Below are 21,862 nucleotides of genomic sequence, written 5' to 3'. Positions count from 1 at the left end.
TGTCTTGTTGGTGCGCCGCCCCGCCCCCCGGGCCCCAAACGGCGCTCCCCCGGGAGAGGAGCCCCCACAAGGCACTGCGTCTGCAGAACTTTCCAAACATTATTTTTGTTAGCATTACTACAAAGCGATCAGTCAGGAGGTTCCTTTAGGCTGCTGGGACGGCTTCAGTCCTCAGTGAACAGCATCTCCACCAGGCTGGCTTTCAGACATTCGCCCTCCACCAGTTTCTGAGGCTGCAGGGGAGGCCTCGAGTCAGGGGCCAGCTGTGCCCTCTGTGGGGCAGAACTGGCAGTGCGAGTCAACCAGGAAAAGATCGAGCCCTAAGGGCGCTTCTGGAAGGCCTGGGCCGCCCTCCCGACCCCGCCCCATCCCGGGGGGAGGGGGCACGAACGAGAGGCGCAGGGCGCCGGGGCTCCATCCCTCCCTCCCCAGCCTCTCCCACCACACAAACCCTTCTTTGGGCTCCTCCCGGCGGCGCGGCCCACTCACCGTCCCGTACTTGAGCAGGGTGGGCACTGCGGTCAGGTTCAGCTTCTGCTTGAACTCATTGTTGGGATCTTTCCAGCTGGTTGGCAGAGAGCGCAGCCCGTGAGTGCGGGGGCTCCGGCCCCCCGGCCCCCCGCCCCCCTCCCCCCCTAGCGGGACAGCTTGGGGGCGGAGCACTTACTAGGGCCGCTCCCCGACCTGGCAGTAGATGAACACAGCGTCGTCCCCGATGTGCTTGAGGGCCTCCAGGACCACCGGCTCGGCTGCGGAAGCAGGTGTGGTCAATGGCCAGGCCCTCGCCCGGCCTCTAAAGGAGCCCCCTTACACCCCCGCCCCCCTCTGTTAATCCTCCGTTTCCCTTTCCTGGGCCCCCAGCTCTGGCTCACCCTCCACGCAGTCCGGGCACCAGCTGCGGCCGTCGGCATCCTTGGAGCCCGTGAAGTAGGCGAAGATGGTCTTGCCCCCGTGCTCCTCCACCGCTCGGCTGAAGTCGCCGAAGCCGGACACGCGCACTTCCTCGTAGGGAGCCATGCTCCGGGCTCGAGGGCTCGGCGGAGAACCTGGGACGATCTGGGGCCGGGCTGGGCCGGGCCGGGGCAACCACGTGGGGGGCGGGGCAACAGCCTCTTCCGGGAGCTTCCTCGCCCCGCCCCTGCCGCGGAGGAGTCGGTAGAGGAGCCAGTGGAGCACTCTGCGCATGAGCGCGATCGGCCCCGCCCACCTCGAGAACCTCCCGCCGCCTGAGGTTCGGCCCTTCTCGGCTCCCGTCGGCAACACCCGCTCCCCTTTAACGGCTTCCCGACCACCCTTGCGCCGTCGTCCTGGCAATGAGCTGCGCGGCCGGAAACAGGGGCAGAACACCGAGAAGCGGCCGGGGACACGGGAGGCGATTCCTTCAGGGAAAGCCCGGGCCGGCCTGAAGAAAGCGCCTTTTCCCGGCTCGGGCCTTCCCAGTCCGCCATGGGCCCCAGCAAACTGCATACACAGGTACCTCGTCCTGTGCACCGGCCTCGGGCCCTGGCCCCGGCGGGAAGGGACCTACGGGACCCAGACCCTGAGGAGCTACTGGAGACGCCCAGTCGGTCGAGGCTCCCCCATCCTCCCTCCCTCTTGCTCACACCCTGAGGGGCTTTCCCCGGGGCCTCTTCCAGCGTTCGGGAAGTACCTGCTGTGTGCCGGGCTCCCAGGGAGAGGCCCAGAAGCTGCCCGACTTAGTGGGGCGGGCAGGGGAGCCTCATCACACACGGGCAGGGACCCCCAGACCCTGGAGCCTCCCCTACTCCCTGATGGGCGAGCAGCGCTCCTGGCCTGACTCTCCCTCCCCTTCTCTCCCCCAGCTGCAGTTCAACAGGAATGTGCCCTCGATCCCAGACAACCTGGCCATCAGGTACTCGGGCCCTCGTCCCATCATCATAGAGAAGCTGAGGCCCCCAGGCAGAGCCAGTGCCCCTGGGCTCCTGGAGGGCGCCGACCCCCAGGCCTCGGTCCCTTTTTCGGTGGTATCGGAAGAAAAGCTGAACGTGGCTGTCCACCTGGCCAGAAGAGATGTCAGGAGAAAGCAGCTGGAGAACCTGGTGACCGAGGCCCACGCACCTCGGTTCCCCCAGGGCCAGGGCCAGGCCCAGGCCCGGGGCATCCCCAAGTCCAACCTGAGGAGGAACGAGCCGACCAAGAAACCTCGAGGTCCTTTCCCGGCCAGGCAACAGACCTCCCACGTGGAGATGGCCGATCCCAGGCCCGCAGCCCCCCTGTCCCCTTGTCCAGAGATGTGCTCTCAATCCGATTCACCACCCACACACGACCCGGGCTCTCAGGTGTGTGCCCAACCGGCAGTGGAATCTCGGAGCATGCTCGAGCTCCGCCGGCTGCAGAAAGAGCTGAGCACCTGTATCCAAAGGATGGAAAAGGTGGCTGCCAAGGGTGAGGAGAGCCAGGTTCCAGCCCCTTCCCAAACCCTTGGCAGAGAGTAGAGTTAAAGTGGGGATGTCCCAATGGTGGTCAGTGACTCTCCCCAGGGGAGCTACCTGAAGCCTAGCCCCCAGCTGGCCAGGTGCAGCCTTGGGCCCAGTGAAGGGAAGGAGCCCGGTGGTTGTGTGTGCCCCAGGGACCTTGCCTCTTCATTCTCCATTCTCAAGAATAATTCCTTTCAAGGAAGTATCTCCAGGCTTTTCCCCTTGGGATGCCCTTCCAGGAGCATGAACTTGGTCAGCTCCAAGATGTTTTGCGAAGAAGATAGTAGTGGGGCTCTCAGCCCTATAGGAGTTGTCCTGTTACCATCTCAGGAGGCCTTGGAAGGGAAGGTGTAGTTAGCCGGTGGCAGGGGCGGAATCCCAACATGATGGCCTCACAATATGGGGCCTCACCAAAGATTCTGGAGTTCTTGGTACCTACCTCTTATTCAGGTGGGGAAAATCTCCTTTCATTTCAGATGGACTGGAGGAAGATCTAGAACCAGATAAGGCCGAGCGAAGTCGTGTACGCAGGCAGGAGCAGACTATCCGTACAGCCCGTGTGCTCTATGGGCTCCAGCAGCAGGTAGGGATAGGGCCAGACTCCTAGAGATACTCAGGACAGCCCCAGTCCTTCTTGGGGCCAGCTTTCCACTCCCCCTCCCTTGGTGTGCTGGCTTGCCAAATGCCAGGCTGTGTGTATTGTTCAAGGAACTCCCCTGTTCTCCTTTCCCTTCCCCCCTTTTCTCCCCTCTCTTGTCCTCTCCTGTTTTCCTTGGGTTCAAGAGTTCCCTTTCCCATCCTCCTAGGCTCTCATCCTCCCTCCCCTCTCCTTCCTCTGGGCCTTGGTCATCCCATGTCCTGCTCCACCCATCTAAGCCATGGGGTCCAACCCCTTCATTTTTCAGGGAAGGGGGCCTCGAGGATGGGATTGGAAGAAGCCCAGGTTGTCCTCTTACATTTCTCATGGTTCCTTCTTAACATTTCCTCTGCTTTTAGCTTTTCTGGGTTTCAATTTCTTTTTTATCTGGAACTTACTGGAGCCAAAAGGAAGGCTTGGCTTCAAGATCCCTTTGCATATTAGCTGTTCTTGTCCTTAGACAAAAAGGCTATTTTGTTCCTATCTCTAGCACCTAGCACAGAAAGGCATTGCACGTACAGAGAGTGCCATGAGCAAAGGTGTGAAAAAGGAAGAGGCATGCCTGGGAGGTACAACCCAGCAGTTCACGGAAAATGACACCGTGAAGGGGGAGTGCTGCCTGTGTTGCTCAAGGCTGGCCAGTGGGCATCCATCCTCTCGGGCTGTGTGAGTGGGAAAAGGCTGAGGCCTCATCTGTTGGGGGAGGGAGGGAGGGGGAGGGCAGCCTGAATGAGAGGAGAGCAATTTGAAGGTTCCTGCAGATATTTTATCTGGCAGGTGGCACCAGGGGGCTGGACTTGGGTAGCAGCAACAGCAAAAGGGATGGGGACAAGGATGGTCCAAGTCCATCTCCTCTTTGGGGCCAAACGTTCTGGGGAGTTAAGTTGGGCAGTTACGTTTAAGAGTTCCTTCAAAAGGATTCCTTAGTTTGTTCTTTTGTGTGGGAGAGGGGCTTGGTTGCTTTATTCATGGGCCGAGTGCCTGGGTAGGTGAGATCCTCATTGCTCTTAGGTCTAGGATAGGCTGCAAGTCAGGTGCCTGGGAACCCCTCGCCACAGCTCCATTTAGAGGCTAATGGGGATCAGTTCTTCTTGGTTAGTGATGGCCAGTATTACTCATTTGAGATTTTGGAAGGCCCACGTTGGCTCTTCTTCTTCGGACAGAGGAATGAGGGAGCCTCTGTATGGCTACTGAGTTACAAGGGACGAGCTGAGTTTCCTGGTCAGGTGGCGTGGATTAACAACAATTTCATTCCCCCTTGAGGAGAAATTGCGGCTTTGCCTCCCAATGCCAGGCTCTGGCCCTCTCCCACAGCCTGGAGACCTCTTAGATTCACACAGCTAACAGGCAGCGGTGCCTTGGGGGCTCCATCCACACCAGTCCTATTGTTTTCGCCACAGGGACGTTGGGAAGAAATCCCTTGACAGGAAAGCAAAATGACCTTGAAAGGTACTCCTGTGCAAACGTGGGTGGGCCTGGGTGTGATCTCTCCTGGGGGGAGCTCCCTCTCTCCTCCCTGCCTTCTCTTCTGAGGTGACTGGACATCCCATGAATGCCCGGTAAGCCCCACGGCTCTCTCTCTATTATCTTTCATTCTTTCTGCTGGCATTTTTCTTTGGCCCATCTTGCCCCCCTCCTTTGCTTTCTGGGTGAGCCTTGAAGGACTTGGGCTCTTGCATGACCCTCCTGCTCTTCTCCCCAGTGCCTCACAGCTCACCCATGGATCTCTGGGCCCCACTCATTCTCCAGATCTGTTCTGATGCTACTGGTCTGCTTGCCCGTGGGTCAGCCATGCCCAAGGATCTCCACACAGAGATCTCCTGCTACCCTGGGCCTACATCCTCCTGGACCTGGTAGGAGCAGATCCAGTCTTAGCTCAGTCCCTTTGGTGGCCTTCTGAGGAGGATTTTATAGCTGGCCTGGCCTAGAACCCAGAGTAGAGAATGTGAGAACGGCAAGAACAGCTGCTGTAGCTTTTGGCATTGTCCGCTGTCTGGAAGCAGCAGCTTGTGAAAAAATGGGCAGCATGAGTGCACGGGGAGAAGCTACCAGATAGCAGGGGGAGGGGAGCCGACGCTCCCTTCACAGCAGACCAGGCAGGGGCACGTGCGTCAGGGGAGGGCAGGAGACGGCGTGGGCAAAGGCTCACGCCGTGAAAAGGGCTGGAGCTGGAGGGAAGGGCTCCACGGGCCAGGCACACGTTGGACATGGGGAAGCCGGTCAGGAAGCTGGGAGCTACCACGAGAGGCCCGAGGAGGGAGGTGCAGAGTCCTGGTCACTGGGTGGATCGGGGAAGGGGAAGACCAGGAATTCTGCTGTGGACGTCAGACCCCTTTCCAGACCTGAGGCCATCGGCTTGGAGACGCTCCGGGCGCCAGTCACCAGCTGCCACAGAAGGAGCAGCCTTGGAAGCGCGCGCGCGTGTGCCGGTTTTGGGTTTGTGACACCTAAACATTGGGAAATCGGATCGTTGGAGGCCCGCTGTGCTGGTCTCCCTTGGGGGCTTGCAGGCAGAGCTAGGACTGAGGGGGCTCCCTCCCTCCCTCGGACATGGTCCGGGGCCGGGCTCCAGGCCCCAAAGGCTCCTGGCCGGTCCCTTCACTCTTAGACTCCGTGCCAAGTATTGGCAGAAGCGTGGTAGGGCTAGGCGACTGGGGTTGCCCAGGAAATGCCCGAGGCCAGCCCGGACCCTCCCACCTCTAGGCCGGGCTCTCTCTCCTTCGAGCCCCCTGCAGCCCGTCTCCTTTGAGTCTCATGAGCGTAGCTAGTGGGAGCACAGCTGAAGAGAGGCGGTGCTGGGCAAAGGCTGGGCCTCGGGACCTTCCAGGGACGACTGGCCTGGCCCCAAAGGTGTCTCTTCGGGCAGGGCCTTCGGGGGAACCCGGCTCCCAGGATGGAGTTAGGAGGGAAAGGGCGACCTCACCAAGGGCCTCTGAATGAACCTTGGGGCGCCTGGGCAGAGGCTACGGACTGTGGAGGCGGCCCGAAGCTCTCCCTGGAGCTTCCGTTGGGGCAGCTCGCTTTCTTGATCTGGGAGAGAGGCCTCTGCCCCCCTTCGTGTGTCCTTGGCTGCTGCCGCAGCTTGAAGAGCCCTCGGCGCCCCTCTGATGCCCTGGTCTCGGCCAGCTCTGGGCCTGGTGGCCCTCCTCAGCTTGTTTCTCCTCCCGTGGCCAGGTGAAAGAAATCCAGGAGGAGCTGGATAAATTGGGCCCACACGAAATTAAGCACACCAAGAAGGTGAGTCTGCCGCGGCCCGGCCGGCGGCCCTCTGTCCGTCACGGGGCTGCGCGGGCCTGGCTGGCGCCTGCCTCGCCGTAGCAGCTCGTCCTCCCTCTTCACCAGTCCAGAGCGATGTCGCGCTTGGCAGCTGCGCACCGTGGAGCCATCAGGGCCCTGCAGAGCTTCGTCAAGCAGTTCACAGATTCCAGGGGACGGGCAGTTTCGGAGCGCTACCGAGAGCTGGGCACCCTCATCCGGCAGCTTTCCCTTTGCTCCGCCAAACTGGACAACGACCCTTCTGTGCCCGACGTGGTCCTGGAGCTCCTGCAGCAAATTGAGGTACGGGGGAGGCGGGAGGGGGAGACACGCACGGAAGAGGGGAGGAAGAGGGAGGGGGAGACACGCACGGAAGAGGGGAGAAAGAGGGAGGGGGAGACACGCACAGAAGAGGGGAGAAAGAGGGAGGGGGAGACACGCACGGAAGAGGGGAGGAAGAGGGAGGGGGAGACACGCACGGAAGAGGGGAGGAAGAGGGAGGGAGGGGGAGACACGCACGGAAGAGGGGAGGAAGAGGGAGGGGGAGACACGCACGGAAGAGGGGAGGAAGAGGGAGGGGGAGACACGCACGGAAGAGGGGAGGAAGAGGGAGGGGGAGACACGCACGGAAGAGGGGAGAAAGAGGGAGGGGGAGACACGCACGGAAGAGGGGAGAAAGAGGGGAGGGAGGGGGAGACACGCACGGAAGGGAGGGAGGGAGAGGGAGGGAGAGGGAGACACGCACGGAAGAGGGGAGGAAGAGGGAGGGGGAGACACGCACGGAAGAGGGGAGGGAGGGGGAGACACATACACAGAAGAGGGGAGAAAGAGGGAGGGAGAGGGAGACACGCACAGAAGAGGGGAGAAAGAGGGAGGGGGAGACACGCACGGAAGAGGGGAGAAAGAGGGGGGGGAGACACGCACGGAAGAGGGGAGAAAGAGGGAGGGAGAGGGAGACACGCACAGAAGAGGGGAGAAAGAGGGAGGGGGAGACACGCACGGAAGAGGGGAGAAAGAGGGAGGGAGAGGGAGACACGCACAGAAGAGGGGAGGGAGGGGGAGACACATACACAGAAGAGGGGAGAAAGAGGGAGGGAGGGGGAGACACGCACAGAAGAGGGGAGAAAGAGGGAGGGAGAGGGAGACACGCACAGAAGAGGGGAGAAAGAGGGAGGGGGAGACACGCACGGAAGGGAGGGAGGGGGAGAGACGCACGGAAGAAGGGAGAAAGAGGGGAGGGAGGGGGAGACACGCACAGAAGGGAGGGAGGGAGGGGGAGACACGCACGGAAGAAGGGAGAAAGAGGGAGGGGGAGACACGCACGGAAGAAGGGAGAAATAGGGGAGGGAGGGGGAGAGATGGAGAGAGCACAGCCCAGCTCGAGGTCGCACCTCCCAGCCTGTCGTCTCTGCATTCGCCCCAGTTCATGCCCCTCCAGAGAAGAGTATCAGCTCTGAAGGGGGTGGGAAGGCCCTGCCAGCTGAGGTTGGTAAAGGCCTGTCAGCGCCTGGGGACGTAGTGTGGAGGCATCTGGCCCAAGTGGAGACATGGGGATGCGGGCCCTGATGGAGGTGCCCCCTGCAGAGGCCTGGCTGCCTGGCACCCAGCCGTCGGGCAGGGCTCTCTTCTTGGCACCGCCCAGCCCGTGCTGCTGGCCACTTTGGCCTGCAGGACAGACAAGGCCGGGGGCCTCCTCTCCGCTCGGAGGCCCTGGGGTTTCGCCTCCACCCCATTCTCATTGGTTTCTGCGGGCCTCTCCGAATGTCCTCAAGGATTCTGCGGCGTTTCTCGGCCTGGTCCCCGCACGGCCTTTCCCCCGGCTTCCTCTGTGGGGCCCATTTCCCATAAGCCCTTGCCCTGATCCGCCGCAGCTCCCCTGCCCGTGCCTTTGCCTGGGGGGCCAGAGCCTGCAGTCGTTGGAATCTGGGCCCTGCGGTCTCCTGTCCGGCACTAAGTAAGTGTCCGCCCTGTGGCAGAGTGGCAAAGGCGAGGCAGTGGGGGTCGCTCAGCTCGGACCCGCCTTGTCTGCTCTGTCCTCCATCTTCGGTGCTGTCGCGCTGTGGATGGGGGACGTTCTTGGGTTTCCTGCGTGCGCGTGGCCGTGGGTCTGCGCATGGCGTGCATCTCTGCCGCACGGCGGTGGGACGCTGTGGCCCTCCGAGCCAGGACCCTCTTCCACGGTCTGCTTGAGAGGGCCGGGCTTTTCCCCGTGGTGCTCCGGGGACCCTCCGAAGCAGGGCACCCCCAGGCCGGGCCGCGGATTGGGGCCTTTGGCCCCCAGTTCTCTCCGGAAGCCCATTGCCTTGCTTGTGCAGACCCGAGGGCACGGGGGGGGGGCCCCGGCTCCCCAAGCGGGGGCTGAGCTCCTGGTGCTGTGGCCGCCTCTGTTTCTGAAAGGACGCCCTTTAGTCGCCGATGGAATGTGAACTCCCAGCGTTTCTTTGGGGCTCGGTCCTTGTTTGGGGGTGGAAATTCCCCCGATCGTGTTCTTGTCTTGCCGAGCCTTCCCGGCGCTTCCTCACGGACGTTCAGGTGTCAGCAGGCCCTCGAAGAGGGGGTTCTGGGGCTGCTCACACAGCTTCCTGGGCCTCTGTAAGAGGAACCTCGCTGTCTCGGCAGGAGCTCGACTCCCTCCTGGAAAAGAAGCCGTCCCTCGGAAAGATAAAGAGAAGCTTTCCTGGGAATCGGAGCCAGTCTCCGTTGCGTTTCCCCGGGGCCTTCGAGCGGTCGCTGAGCGCGTCGCCAGCGAGAGACAGGAAGCCCTGCGTGGCCAAGGAGAAGCTGGCCCCAGAGGGGAGGTGGCCCGGGGCGCGAAGGCTCCTGGAGGGTGAGGAGCTCCCTGGGGGGCGTCGGGAGGCGGCCAGCTCTAGGAATTGGGGGGATTGGCCTCCATGTCCTTCCTGTCTGGATGGCGTGTCCCACGCCCAGGGAGGAAGTCGGGAGAGGAAGGGGAAGAGACAGAAGCAAAGGAGTCTGGGGGCCCGGCCATCGAGCGGGCGTTTCCGGGAATGATAGGGGAAGCAGCCCAGGCTTGACTTCTTTGGGCCTAGCGACTGGCGCCCCGTGCTTTGGGGACCCTCGAATGGTAGTGGGGGCTCGAGAAGCCAAAGGCTGGCTGCTGGGCAAGGCTTCTTCTCAGGCCCCCGGCCCGAGCTAGCACGAGAACGGGCCAGAATCGGCTCCGGAGAAGGGCTGGTGGCCCAGGACTGCTGAGCCAAAGCTCGGACAGGAAGGAACGTGTTTTGGTGTTTCTCTGGGGGCTCCAGGGCAGGAGGGGGGCTCAGAAGTGTCACTTTACCGTTGAGGATACCGAGATTCGGGGAGCGTGGCTGAGGGGCCGCCCCGAACAGGGCTCCAGGGGTGGCTGCTTTGGACCTCGCTTTCTTCATTTTGCCGTCCAGTTCTGGCCCGTTACTGGCCTGGCAGTTGTCTGCAGCCTCTGGGGGATGCCTCTGGGCGTCTCCCCCCGCTCGGCCCCGAAGCTTGGCGCACGGGTAGGGGACATAGGCCAGGGCAGCCTGCCGCCACATTTCTGCGGGCGACGACTTCTCTTTCCTCCTCTCTAGAAGGGCCAGGGAGGTTGGGGGAGGGGCGCTCTGAGATCCTGCCATCGCCGTCTGTGGGGGTCTGGAGGGTGCCAAAGCCTCCCGCCCTCCCCGGAGACCTTGGCGAGGCCAGCTGGGTCCGAGCCCCGGGCTCCCAGGCTCTGGGGCTGTCCTTGCCCTCCGGGGGGCTTGGGGGCGGGAAGGCGCTGGCTGCCTGGCCCCGGAGTGCTCAAGCTGGCCTCCGTGCTCTCGTCGAAGCGTCACGGCCTCGAGAAGGTTGCGGCTAGCCCAGGCCTTCGGCCGGTTTCCCCACCTGTCACCCGGGGATGACTGGTGGCTGGGCAGGGCCCCGGGGAGGCCCCACTCTCCCTCCAATCGCAGTCTTCCGTGCTGTCCCCCTGACGCAGACGAGCACGTGTCTTTCATGCTGGCTCCCCCGCCGTGCCAGCTGGCGGGCGAGGGGCCGGAGGGCCAGCCCGAAGGGGAGCGTGCCTCCTCCCAGCAGGACGTCGCTCTTCGAGGCAGGCCGGTGGCAAGAATGAGGACCAAGCGGCCACTGACCGCCAGCGGGCTCCTCCAAAGGCACGGCGCTGGGCCAGCCACCAAGTCACAGCAGGTATGTGCCAGGCCTCCCCCCGACGTGCCTCCGGGATTTGGGGTCTCCCCAGCCGCCCACGACACGAGCAGCCCTCAAAGCAGCCGAGTCTCCTCTGCGGATGGGGGCAGCAGGGGGGCCCGAGGGGCGTCCAGAACTCCTTGCATCTGCCTAGCCCTGATCGCCCGCGGGTGGCCCCGTCACCATTCGTCCCCAGGTACCACCGAGACTCCCCCCTCGGGGTGCTATCGGGGACTTTTTTTAAATGACAAGCATTTATTTTCTGTCCTCCCCGCAAAGAAGAGAAACCCTTATAATGGCCAGGCTCTGCCGAGCCCAGCACCCGCCTCTGCCCCGGGCATTGGGCCACTCGTGGCCTTCCTCTTCCTCACTCCCTGGGGCACGGCAGGGTTTCATCCCATTCACAGACCTCACCTCGTCTGCTGGCCCCCCGGGCGATGAGCACCCCTCCGTGTCCAGTTCTTTGCTATCTGTTTGTCCACAAGGGGCAGCTAGGTGGCTCAGGGAGGTCCTGGGTTCCAATCTGGCCTCAGACACTTCCTAGCTGGGTGGCCCTGGGCACTCACTGAACCCCCATTGCCTAGCTCTTCCTGCTACGGAAGGTAAGATGTTTTGATTTTGTTGTGTCTAAATCTGCCCGCAAATCTGGGCCTTTTCCTCTTTGTTGGGCCAAGAGGGAGGCCAGATGGGCTCCAGATGGCTCCCAGAGTGGGAGCTCAGTGACTAGGCCTGTTCCCGGCTGTTCTGACAGGGCCCGAGTGGGCCTGCTGCCCAGACTTGAGCATTGTGCTTTAGTCCTCACCTAGGCCGTGCACATCCCCAGGTGGCAGCTTCCTCCTGTCAGAGGAAGGACTTCTGCCATGTCCCTCTGGCTGTTCTGCCATTCGAGCCTCGAGGCAGGCGGTGCATGTTGTAAAGGTGGGCCAGGGTGAGCCTCTGCAGCCCCTGGAGGTGGTGCCCGATGCCCCCTAGCAGAGGGGCACCCGGCAGCAGAGCCGAGCCCGAGGGCACCGGCAGACCTTTGTTTCTCTGGGACAGACACAGATGGGCTACGCTTGTCTGTATGCTTGGGAACAAAGTAAAATGCCCAGGGCCAAGCCGCGTGCCCCCACCTGCCTGTGCTGGGGAAAAGCCACTGTTCCCTGCCCTCCCCTGGGCTAGTGAGGGGCAAGCCCCCTCCGCCTGGTCAAGCTGCTTCCCCAGCGGCTACGGGGGCACACACACAGACATGTGGACAGATACAGGAAGACACACGCAGACATGCGGACAGATACAGGCAGACAGGAAGACACACAGACATGTGGACAGATACAGGAAGACACACGCAGACATGCAGACAGATACAGGCAGACAGGAAGACACACAGACATGTGGACAGATACAGGAAGACACACGCAGACTTGCGGACAGATACAGGCAGACAGGAAGACACACAGACATGTGGACAGATACAGGAAGACACACGCAGACATGCAGACAGATACAGGCAGACAGGAAGACACACAGACATGTGGACAGATACAGGCAGACAGGAAGACACACAGACATGTGGACAGATACAGGAAGACACACGCAGACATGCAGACAGATACAGGCAGACAGGAAGACACACAGACATGTGGACAGATACAGGAAGACACACGCAGACATGCAGACAGATACAGGCAGACAGGAAGACACAGACATGTGGACAGATACAGGCAGACAGGAAGACACACAGACATGTGGACAGATACAGGAAGACACACAGACATGTGGACAGATACAGGAAGACACAAACAGACATGCAGACAGATACAGGCAGACAGGAAGACACACAGACATGCAGACAGATACAGGCAGACAGGAAGACACACAGACATGCGGACAGATACAGGCAGACACACGCAGACATGCGGACAGATACAGGCAGACAGGAAGACACACAGACATGTGGACAGATACAGGAAGACACACGCAGACATGCAGACAGATACAGGCAGACAGGAAGACACACAGACATGTGGACAGATACAGGAAGACACACGCAGACTTGCGGACAGATACAGGCAGACAGGAAGACACACAGACATGTGGACAGATACAGGAAGACACACGCAGACATGCAGACAGATACAGGCAGACAGGAAGACACACAGACATGTGGACAGATACAGGCAGACAGGAAGACACACAGACATGTGGACAGATACAGGAAGACACACGCAGACATGCAGACAGATACAGGCAGACAGGAAGACACACAGACATGTGGACAGATACAGGCAGACAGGAAGACACACAGACATGCGGACAGATACAGGCAGACAGGAAGACACAAACAGACATGCAGACAGATACAGGCAGACAGGAAGACACACAGACATGCGGACAGATACAGGCAGACAGGAAGACACACGCAGACATGCAGACAGATACAGGAAGACACACACAGACATGTGGACAGATACAGGAAGACACATGCAGACATGTGGACAGATACAGGCAGACAGGAAGACACACAGACAGACAGGAAGACACAGAAATGCGGACAGATACAGACATACATACACAGGTAGACACCCATGCCCCCCCCCCAAACCTACAGGCAGACATGTGGACAGATATCGACAAACATGGGGACAGATACAGGCAGACCCAGACCCAGGCACTGACGTGCACCCAATGATGGATTTGGGCTGGGCCATGAGACGTCTCTAAGTAGTTGGCGGGGGCCCCATCCGTTGTGCCGCTCATACCCGATGCCTCTGGGGTCCTGCCAGGACTTTGCCCTCTCGGGGGTGCCAGCGCCTGTGCTGCCGGCCTCATTGGTCTCTTCCATTTCCGCTTGTTTTATTCTCTCGTTTTAGAAACGGCCTCGAAATCGTTCTTTCCTCTTCTCGCCGAGCTGTCCCGGCGGGAGGGCTTTCCCCGGCATCGGCCCATCATTCTCTGCCCCAAGCGTGACCCACAACTTACTCGGCCATGGTTGTACGGTGTGTCTCTTTCCAAAAGCCCCGACCAAACCAAACCTATTTTTGTCTCGGTAACAACTCTAAGACAGAAGAGCAGGAAGGGCTGGGCTTTAACGGGGGTTACAGGACTTGCCCAGGATCACATGGCTTGGAAGTGTCTGAGGTCAAATTTGAACCCGGGACCTCCCATCTCTGGGCCTGGCTGTCTGTCTACAGAGCCATGGAGCTACCCCTGTCCATTCTCTTAATGGAGGAGCCCCTCAGTAGTCTGGCACCCAGAGGCCTTCTTCCTCTTTCTCCGCTCTCTTGGGGAAGGCCTCGCCGTGGTTGAGCTGGTTCAAGGCTCTGTGCTCTCCACTGGGCAGCCCCGACATGCTGCATTGCTGGGCTGTTTTTCTTTCCTAACCCTCGCCAGGGTGCTGTTGAGTGTGTCTCTGAAGGGTTCCGGGTATCTTCCTCCGGTGAGTGGCAGCATTTGGTCCTCGGCCTGGAGGCAGCCTTTGTTTTGGAGAGAGACGCCAGGGCTCCAGCTGGGGCTCCTCCTTTACCCGGCTCTGGCCCTTTGGTGCCCCTGAGCCTCCCTTCCCCTCCTGCCCCCTCCCCTCTGATCTGCCCCCTCCTCATCCCCTGGCATCAGACACCGGGGCTCTCCTCTCCTTCCCCACCAGGGACCTGGAGCCTGCTGCCCCCTCAGGGCTGCCTTCGCACCTCCCTGGGGCTCAGCTCTCCGGGCCTTCTCTCTTGGGCCCTGGGGGCCTCCCTTCCTCTCCTCCTGGGCTTCTGGAAGCCCTGCTTTCTCCTGGGCCTTTGGCCCAACCTCTCCTCTGCTCCTTGGCAGGCTGGCCCTGGCCCTTTTCTTCTCTCCTTGTCTGTCTTTTCCTCTTTTCCCTCTGTCTCTCTGTTTCTGTCTCTCTGTCTCTCCCTCTCTCTCTCTGTCTCCCTCTTTCTCTCTCCCTCTCTCTCTGTCTCTCTCTCTGTGTCTCTGTCTTTCCCTCCCTCTCTTTCTCTCCCTCTCTCTCTCTGTCTCCCTCTGTCTCTCTCTGTCTCTCCTCTCTCTGTCTCTCTCCCTCTGTTTATCGCTCTCTCCGTCTCTGTCTCTCTCTCCCTCTTTCTCTCTCTCCCTCTCTGTCTCTTTCTCTCTGTGTCTCTCTTTCTCCCTCTGTCTCTCTCTGTCTCTCCTCTCTCTGTCTCTCTCTCTCTGTCTCTCATTCTCCCTCTCTCTCCCTCTCTGTCTCTCTCCCTCTCTCTCTGTCTCTCTCTGTCTGTCTCTCTGTCTCTCCGTCTCTCTGTCTCCCTCCCTCCCTCTCTCTCTCTGTCTCCCTGACTCTGTCTGTCTCTCTCTCTGTCTCTCAGTCTCCCTCTCCCTCTCTCTCTTTCTCTCCCTCTCTCTCTCTCTGTCTCTCTCTCTCTCTCTGTCTCCCTCCCTCTCTCTCTCTGTCTCCCTCTCCCTCTCTCCCTTTCTCTCCCTCTCTCACTCTGTCTCTCTCTCCCTCTCCCTCTTTCTCTCCCTCTCTCTCTGTCTCTCTTTCTCTGTCTCTCCCTCTCTCTCTGTCTCCCTCTCCCTCTCTCTCTCTCTCTCTCTGTCTCCCTCTCCCTCTCTCCCTTTCTCTCCCTCTCTCACTCTGTCTCTCTCTCCCTCTCCCTCTTTCTCTCCCTCTCTCTCTGTCTCTCTTTCTCTGTCTCTCCCTCTCTCTCTGTCTCCCTCTCCCTCTCCCTCTCTCTCTCTGTCTCCCTCTCCCTCTCTCTCTGTCTCTCCCTCCCTCTCTCTCTCTCTGTCTGTCTCTCCCTCTCTCTGTCTCCCTCCCTCCCTCTCTCTCTCTCACTCTGTCTGTCTCTCTCTCTGTCTCTGTCTCTGAGTCTCTCTCTCCCTCTCTCTCTCTGTCTCTCTCTCTCCCTCTCTCTCTGTCTTTGAGTCTCTCTCTCTCTCTCCCCTCTCTCTCCCCCCCCTCTCTCTCTCTCTGTCTCTCTCTCTCCATCTCTCTCTGTCTCTCTCCATCTCTCTCACTCTGTCTCTCTCTCTCTCTCCATCTCTCTCTGTCTCTCTCTGTCTCTCTCCATCTCTCTCTCTCTGTCTCTCTCTCTCTGTCTCTGAGTCTCTCTCTCTCCCTCTCTCTCACTCTGTCTCTCTCTGTCTCCCTCTCTCCCTCTCCCTCTCTCTCTCCCTCTGTCTCCCTCCCTCCCTCCCCGTCTCCCTCTCCTTTTCCCTCTGTCCTGGTGCCTCTTTCCGCCCGAGTGTCTGTCCGTCCTCTCCTCTTTTCTCCCTCTCTGTCATCTTCTTGGCCCCTGACATGGACGTGGCCAGCACCCACAGGGGTGCGGAGGATCCGGCATCGGGTGGGACCAGCCTTCCCACAGCATCAGGGGCCTGGCTTGTGGGAGGAGCCTTCGGGGGTCCCCACACTTGGCCTCCAGGCCCTGGACGGCGGGAGTCGGGGGCGAGCGAGGAGGGGCCCGTGCAGTGACCGAGTTCCCCGCAGGGCCTCCATAAAGCAGAGAGGCTGCGCCCCCGGCAGGCCCCAGGCAAGGACTGCAGGTTCCAGAGGACCACCGTGTCGTCCCGACTAAAGAGGAACCACCCCCCCGCGAAGGACCTGCGGGCGCCGTGGATCCCCCCCAACCCCACGTCCCCTCCAGCCTCCCCGAAGTGGTAGGTCCCGGGCCGGCCCCGCCCCCTGGCGGCAGCCCGGGCGGCACTCAGGCTCTCTGTCTGGCCTTGCAGCGTCGCTTGGGGCAAGGCGAGCGGCAGCCCCAAAGAGGCCCCCAGGGAGCCGTCTGTGCAGCAGGAGGCCGAGCGGGTGGAGAGGCCCCCGCGGGACGCCGTGGAGCGCGAGGCGCTCAGGTCAGTGCTCCCGGCCCCCCCCAGCCCCCCCCCCCCCGGGCCAGGCCGCTCAGACTGTCCCTCTGCATAGGAAGGCGGCCTGGCCCCGCGCCAAGACCAGTGCGGGGGGGCCCCCCGCCTCCCCGGAGGGGAAAGCGAAGGAGCCGCTTCCCGATGGCCCCGGCGCCTCCGCTGCAGACCAGGTGAATGGGGGAGCCGGGCGAGGGGGCCCCGGCGGGTCTGGAGAGGGGCCCCAGAGGGCCCGCGGGGAGGGGGCTCCCCCCGGCCGCCTGAGACCCACGAGGACCCTCGCCTCCCGCAGGCTGGCCTGGCTGGACGCCGAGAGCTCCCGGAGGATCAAGGAGCTGGAGGAGCTCCGGGCCCGGGAGATGGCCAACGTGCATAGGCTGAGGTGAGCGGGGCTGAGGGAGAAGGGCCAGGTGCGGGCCCTGCCCCCCCTGGGCCTCCCTTCTTCATCTGGGGAATGGGGGTCACGCTCGCCCTTGCTTAGCTGGCGCGCACACCGTCGGGGCCAAATAAGTGCGCGTTCTCCCCGCTCTGCCTCGGCTTCCTTTCCCGTGTCACGGTGGGCCGGGCAATGCACGGAGGGAGAAAGGCCGACCGCTTTGTCCCCGTCCAGCACGTCTGCCTCAGAGCTGGTCGACAAGGTGGAGAAGGTCGTCCTGGAGCGTCTGAAGCCCCTTTTGGACCGAGCCAAGGTAACGGCGACGGCCGGGGGCACATGAGGTGGGTCACGCGGCCGACGCCTCCGGGGCTCCCCTGGGCCCCCCCTTGGCTCGAGGCCCTTCCTTTAACCGGCCCTGCTGGCATGAGCTCTCCTGGGCGGGGGCCGGCCTCTCGATGCCTGTCCTGGGAAGTGGGCGCTGCCGCCGCCATGCCATTCTGCGCCACGCGTCGGCCTTGATTGGGCACCTGCCGTGGCAGCCCCCGAGGAGCTTCCAGCCAGCCGCCAAAGGAAGGCCCTGCTGAAGCCAGGGTGGCCCCGACGGCCGGAGAGATGTCCGGGCTGAGCGGTCAGCCAGGCCAGGCGGCGGGGGGAGGGGTGCTCAGGAGGGGCTTGAGGCCGTCACAGGGTTCAGGGTTGGGTCCCGGAGGCCACTGAGGAGGCGACGAAGGCGCCAAAGGGCCGGGTGCTGTGCGTCGCCCACGGTCCGCCCTCCGGGGCTTGGGTGAGCCGGGCCAGCCACGTGCTCGCGGAGTGACCCTGGCACGTCCCTGAGAGTCTCCTGGCCGGGAAATGCCCACCGAAATGGCATCCCGAGGGCTTTGCCCTCGCTGCTGGCTGCAGGCCAGCCCGCTCACTACCCCTCGTCTCTCGGCAGGAGGTCAATTCTTTGGAAGCCAGCACTCAGGTGGGGGATTATTCGTCTTTCCCCGGAACCCGGGCCCAGTCTCCCGAGAAAGTAAGTTGTGTGGGCGCGCCTTGGTCCCGGCACGGCTCCTCCTGCCCCTGGGCCCCCCGAAGCTTTGGTTCCAAGTGGGGGAGGCGAGTCCGCCCCAGGCCCCCGTCTACAAGTGCGGCCTTCTGACCGCTGAGGCCCAGAGGCTGAAGGCGCGCCGCCGCCCTGCCTGCCCTCGCACTCGGGCTCTGGGGCCAGAGCTCAGATGAGGGTTGGTCGGTGCAAGGGGAGGGGGGTCGGGGCATGGCCGGAGGGCCCAGTTAGTGTCAACTGGCCGCCCCTCCCTCCGCAATGTTTGATATTCTGGGCCGGCCCGTAGCTTAATGACTATGAAATCAGAAACAAGGGGAAGCGGGAGAGGCAGAGTCTCCGCCTTCTAACTCCCGGCGCCCTGGTGGGGCCCTCGGCTGCCCAGCGGCTTGCTCCAGCCGCAGCGCGTCTCCTCCTTGGCTCGGGTCCAGTTTCCTGTCTCATTCCTGCCCCGGTTCTTTAACTTCCTTTCTCTGGGGCTCGTCTACGCCCGAATGAATCAGTGGTAGTTGGGTCCGGGTCTCGGGGGAGACGCCGTGGAGAGGAACCGGCTTCCAACACATCCATCCAGCCATCCGTCTGTCTGTCCATCATCCACCCACCCATTCTTCCATCTGTCCTCCCGTCTTCCGTTCTCCTCCCCTCCCCCCCCCATCCTCTGTCTGCCCCCCTTTACTTCTCGGGGGCCACGTTGATCTCATGTCGGACGAAGGCCCCTCCCGGGGATGCCGCCGCTGGGGCTGAGGGGACGCGGCCCCCCGTCACGGGATGGCCATTCGAGAGCTGCGGGGGTCTAGGATGCACCTGGGGCCAGAGCGAGAGTCGCCCCTGATGGACGGGCTGCCCCGGCCCAGCGGGCAGCGTTCCTGGGATCAGCCGGGGGAGGGCAGAAGCGGCCCCAAGTAGCACGGCTGCCTCTGGGGGTGCCTGCTCGCGTCCTGGGAGGTGGGGCTCCAGCCTTCCTCGGATTCCTTTGTCCTTTGGGCCCTTCCGCGGAAGGCTGTGCCCGGCCTCGGGAAGAAGCGAGCCGGCCCAGAGTGGGCGCCGGTCTGTGTTGGAAGGAGGGACTTTGCACACTGGGACCTCCCGTGCTGATGAAATCCTAGCTATGATTGTGGGATGGAGACCGAGTGTGGCGGCCCTTGTGTCGGGCTTGCTCCTCCGCACGCCCCGTCTTCCAGGTGCTGCCCAGTGAGGAGGACGCGTCGGACGTCGCACCGGACAATTTGGCTCCGGGCCTTGGCAGCGGCCGCTCTCTCTCCGAGGCCTCGGAGCCCGAGGCCCAGGGCTTCCAGCATGAGGTCAGCCCCACTCTTTGGACCATGATGCAGCGCATGGAGGAGATGGAAGTACGTGGCCTGCCTCCTCTGGGGGCTGGGGGCTGCCTTTAGCCGAGTGGGGAGCGGTCTAGACGTGGCCTTCAGTGCCCTGCAGGGAGGCCTCGGACCTCCCTCCCTCCCTGGGGACTCCCACATCACAGGGGAGTCAGGCCTGGGAGGCGTCTGCCAGCAGAGACCCGCTCGCAGGGGAGGGCAGGAGACCCTGGCCCGAGCCGGGAGCTTGGGGCCTTGAGGCTTGGGCGGGCCCCTGGCCCGTCCGTGTGTGTGTCCGGCCGGCCGGCCGCCTCGCTCCCTGGGTGGGGCTGCTGCTCTCCGCCCGCCCTCCTCCGGCGGCCCGGCGCTAACCCTCGCTGTCTGTCTGCCCCCGGCAGCGGTGCCAGGAGGCCGTCCGGCAGAGGTTCAGTCAGATGGTCTACGCGGATCCCGACCTGGACTTCGGGACCACGAGGGGGAGGAGCGGTGAGTGGCGCCCGTGCCCTCCCGGGGGGCCTTTCTGGGCCAGGCGTCCCCAGAGGGAGGGAGGCCCCGGGGTGGGGGCACGGCCAGGGCCAGGGCTGGACTGACCGGCCGGCTGGCCTGTGACATCACTGGTACTTTGTGTGGAGGCCAGCAGGGAGACCAATGGGAAGGAGGCCAGTGCAGGGCCCCAGGGGAGCCTGGGCAGCAGGCGGTCACTGAGAGGAGGGGGCAGACAGGAGGACCCTCCCCCCCGCCAAGCTGCCTGCCTGGGAGCCGCTGGGGATGATTAAGAAGTGAGTGGGGAGGGGGGTTGTTTCAGAGCCCCCCCACCCCGGGGGCCAGAGAGGACACCCCACTGCTGTGACGGCGGAGGAGGGAGTGGGGGGGCGGTCGTTCCCAAGCTCCTGGCCCTGCCGTGGGATTGGGGGTCCCCCATCCCCCCTGCTCTGGGAGGCCTCCCTTCCCCACCTCGGTTGCTCCTCCGGAAGAACCTGGGAGGGGGGGTGCAGACACGGGGCACCTCCCGAGAGAGGGGGCCCCGGGCACCTGGGGCCCTGCCGGGGAGCGGCCCAAGAAGGCAGTGGCGAGGGTGCCGAGATGCTTGGGTCCGGGCTGTCGAGGAGGGCGAGCCGGGGCCCCCCAGATGGAGCCTGGCCGCCCCTGAGGCCCCCCCTCGCTGCTGCCCCCGCAGACAGAAAAGGCCCAGCAGTCAATGAGAGGCCGAGGCCGCCTCACCCAATCCAGCTCACCAAGAGGGCAGCCAGTTGGGAGCCCGCAGCCACCGTCTTGCTTGAAAAACCTCTGGATGAGAAGTGAGGGGGGGTGGGGGCGGGGCGGGGTGGGGGCGGGGCGCCTGGCCGTGGGGGGGGCGCTCACGCTGTCCCCGCCCGGCCCCAGGTATTTTGATGAAAGTATGGACATGGAGGAAAGAGGGGAGAAGAAAGCCCCCCTTCGCCCTGTGCCCCCCACGCTGCCCCAGCAGCCAGAGGGCAGCACCCTCCTCTCCGTGCCCCGGGAGACGCTGCGCAGCCTTGGCGACTACCAGGACAGCTACCAGCAGTATCTCCGGACCATCTCTCACGAGTCCGTCGGCTCCTTCAACCCGTGGATTATAGTGGAGAGGTGAGGGGGGCTGGGGGGCCAAGGGGGGGGGGTGCGGAGGGGGGGTGCCGCGGGGGGGGCGCGGAGGGGGGCCATTGGGACGCGGAGGGGGCCCAGCGGGCCGCCCCTGAGCCCGCCCTGGGCCCGCAGCCTGGCAGAAGAGCTGGTCGAGGAGGCCCTGGAAGACGTCGCAGCCGAGCTCCAGGATGTGTGCGAGGATTATGCCGAGGCCGTGTTCACGTCCGAGTTCCTAGAACCTTCCAAGTAAAGGCTGCCAGGCTGCGGCCCAGCGAGCCGGCCACGACCTCGACCTCAGAGCTTCCCTCGGGTCTGTTTGCCCCTTGCAATGAATGAAGCCTGGCAGCCCCTGCTGTCCTCTGCACACTCGGCGCTCCTCCCCAGGCTGGTCACTCGCGAGCTGGGCTGGGGGGGGCGGGGCGGGGCGGGGGGAGGGGGGCCTCTTCAGGGCTTGGCTGGCCCAGGAGGGGGGTCTCGGGGCCCGGCGGGCGGCCCGACTCCAGCCGGGAGGAAGCCCGCGAGCCTGCTTGGCGCATCCCAGACCTCCCGTGGGCGTGGTCACCCGCCCTGCCAGGGAGCCTGTGGGCCAAGGGGGGGGCAGGCCGAGCGGGCGGAGCCTTGGGGGCGGCGGGGCTGGCGGGGGGCGGGCCCGGGGAGCGGCGGGTCCAGCAAACTCCACGGCTGTTCTCGCCTCGCCAGCGGGGTCTCGGACAGCCGGCCCTCCGGAGAACGTTTTTGGAAATAAAGTCATTCTTTTGGAGAACCTCGAGTGCATTTGTGTCTGAGAGCAGGAGGGCCGGCGAGCTCCCCTGGGCCGCGGCGGGAGGCGGCGGAGGGATCCTCGGGAGCCCCGCCTCCGCCGGCAGCCCGAAGGAAGGCGGCGGGAGCAGTCCCGTAGGGGCCCTCCTCGACGTTCCCGCCCTTGGGAGGCCTCCACAATGGCAAGGCCGGCGCGAGCCGGGGCGCAGTCGGAGAGGCTCTCGGGGCCCTTTAAGGCCGGCACCGAAGCGGGGCGTGACCGTCAGGGAGGTCAGGGGAGCAGGTGCGAGGCCGGGAGCACGCCCCGGGGGGCGGAGCCACCGTCTCCGGGCAGGGGGCGGGGCCTCGGGAGTCAGCTGGTGACCAGAAATGGGCTCGCGGCCTCGCCTGGGCTTCTTTCGGGCGGGCGCTCTTGCCCCGCCTCCACCTCCACCTCCTCGCTGTCCACGTGACGGTCCGGCCCACAGGCAC

At 63.4% G+C, this 21,862-nt stretch overlaps 2 protein-coding genes across 3 annotated transcripts; one reads left to right on the top strand and one right to left on the bottom strand.

The window, feature by feature from the left end:
• Positions 1-79: 79 nt before the first annotated feature.
• Positions 80-1,467, bottom strand: TXNDC17 (thioredoxin domain containing 17). The gene is made up of 4 exons (XM_056806949.1): positions 873-1,467; positions 668-749; positions 490-565; positions 80-233 (listed from the first exon to the last, which is right to left on the bottom strand). The coding sequence occupies exons 1-4, from the start codon at positions 1,465-1,467 to the stop codon at positions 165-167; spliced, it is 822 nt and encodes a 273-aa protein (XP_056662927.1). The 3' UTR covers positions 80-164.
• KIAA0753 (KIAA0753 ortholog) lies at positions 1,340-21,001 on the top strand. Of its 2 annotated transcripts, none has more exons than XM_056806917.1 (18): positions 1,340-1,473; positions 1,824-2,406; positions 2,915-3,021; positions 6,250-6,312; positions 6,418-6,633; positions 8,950-9,157; positions 10,283-10,491; positions 13,341-13,466; positions 15,923-16,092; positions 16,165-16,284; positions 16,586-16,675; positions 16,904-16,982; positions 17,607-17,687; positions 18,896-19,063; positions 19,426-19,513; positions 20,205-20,325; positions 20,411-20,635; positions 20,765-21,001. In XM_056806917.1, the coding sequence occupies exons 1-18, from the start codon at positions 1,447-1,449 to the stop codon at positions 20,880-20,882; spliced, it is 2,799 nt and encodes a 932-aa protein (XP_056662895.1). In that variant the 5' UTR covers positions 1,340-1,446; the 3' UTR covers positions 20,883-21,001. The 2 variants fall into 2 exon arrangements, with proteins under 2 accessions (XP_056662895.1, XP_056662894.1); XM_056806916.1 differs by having other exon boundaries at positions 16,355-16,675.
• Positions 21,002-21,862: the final 861 nt, after the last annotated feature.

The sequence above is a fragment of the Monodelphis domestica genome, chromosome 8 (assembly GCF_027887165.1).
Source record: "Monodelphis domestica isolate mMonDom1 chromosome 8, mMonDom1.pri, whole genome shotgun sequence".
In the NCBI taxonomy this organism is placed as follows: Eukaryota; Metazoa; Chordata; class Mammalia; order Didelphimorphia; family Didelphidae; genus Monodelphis; species Monodelphis domestica.
This window is presented reverse-complemented; position numbering and strand designations above follow the sequence as displayed.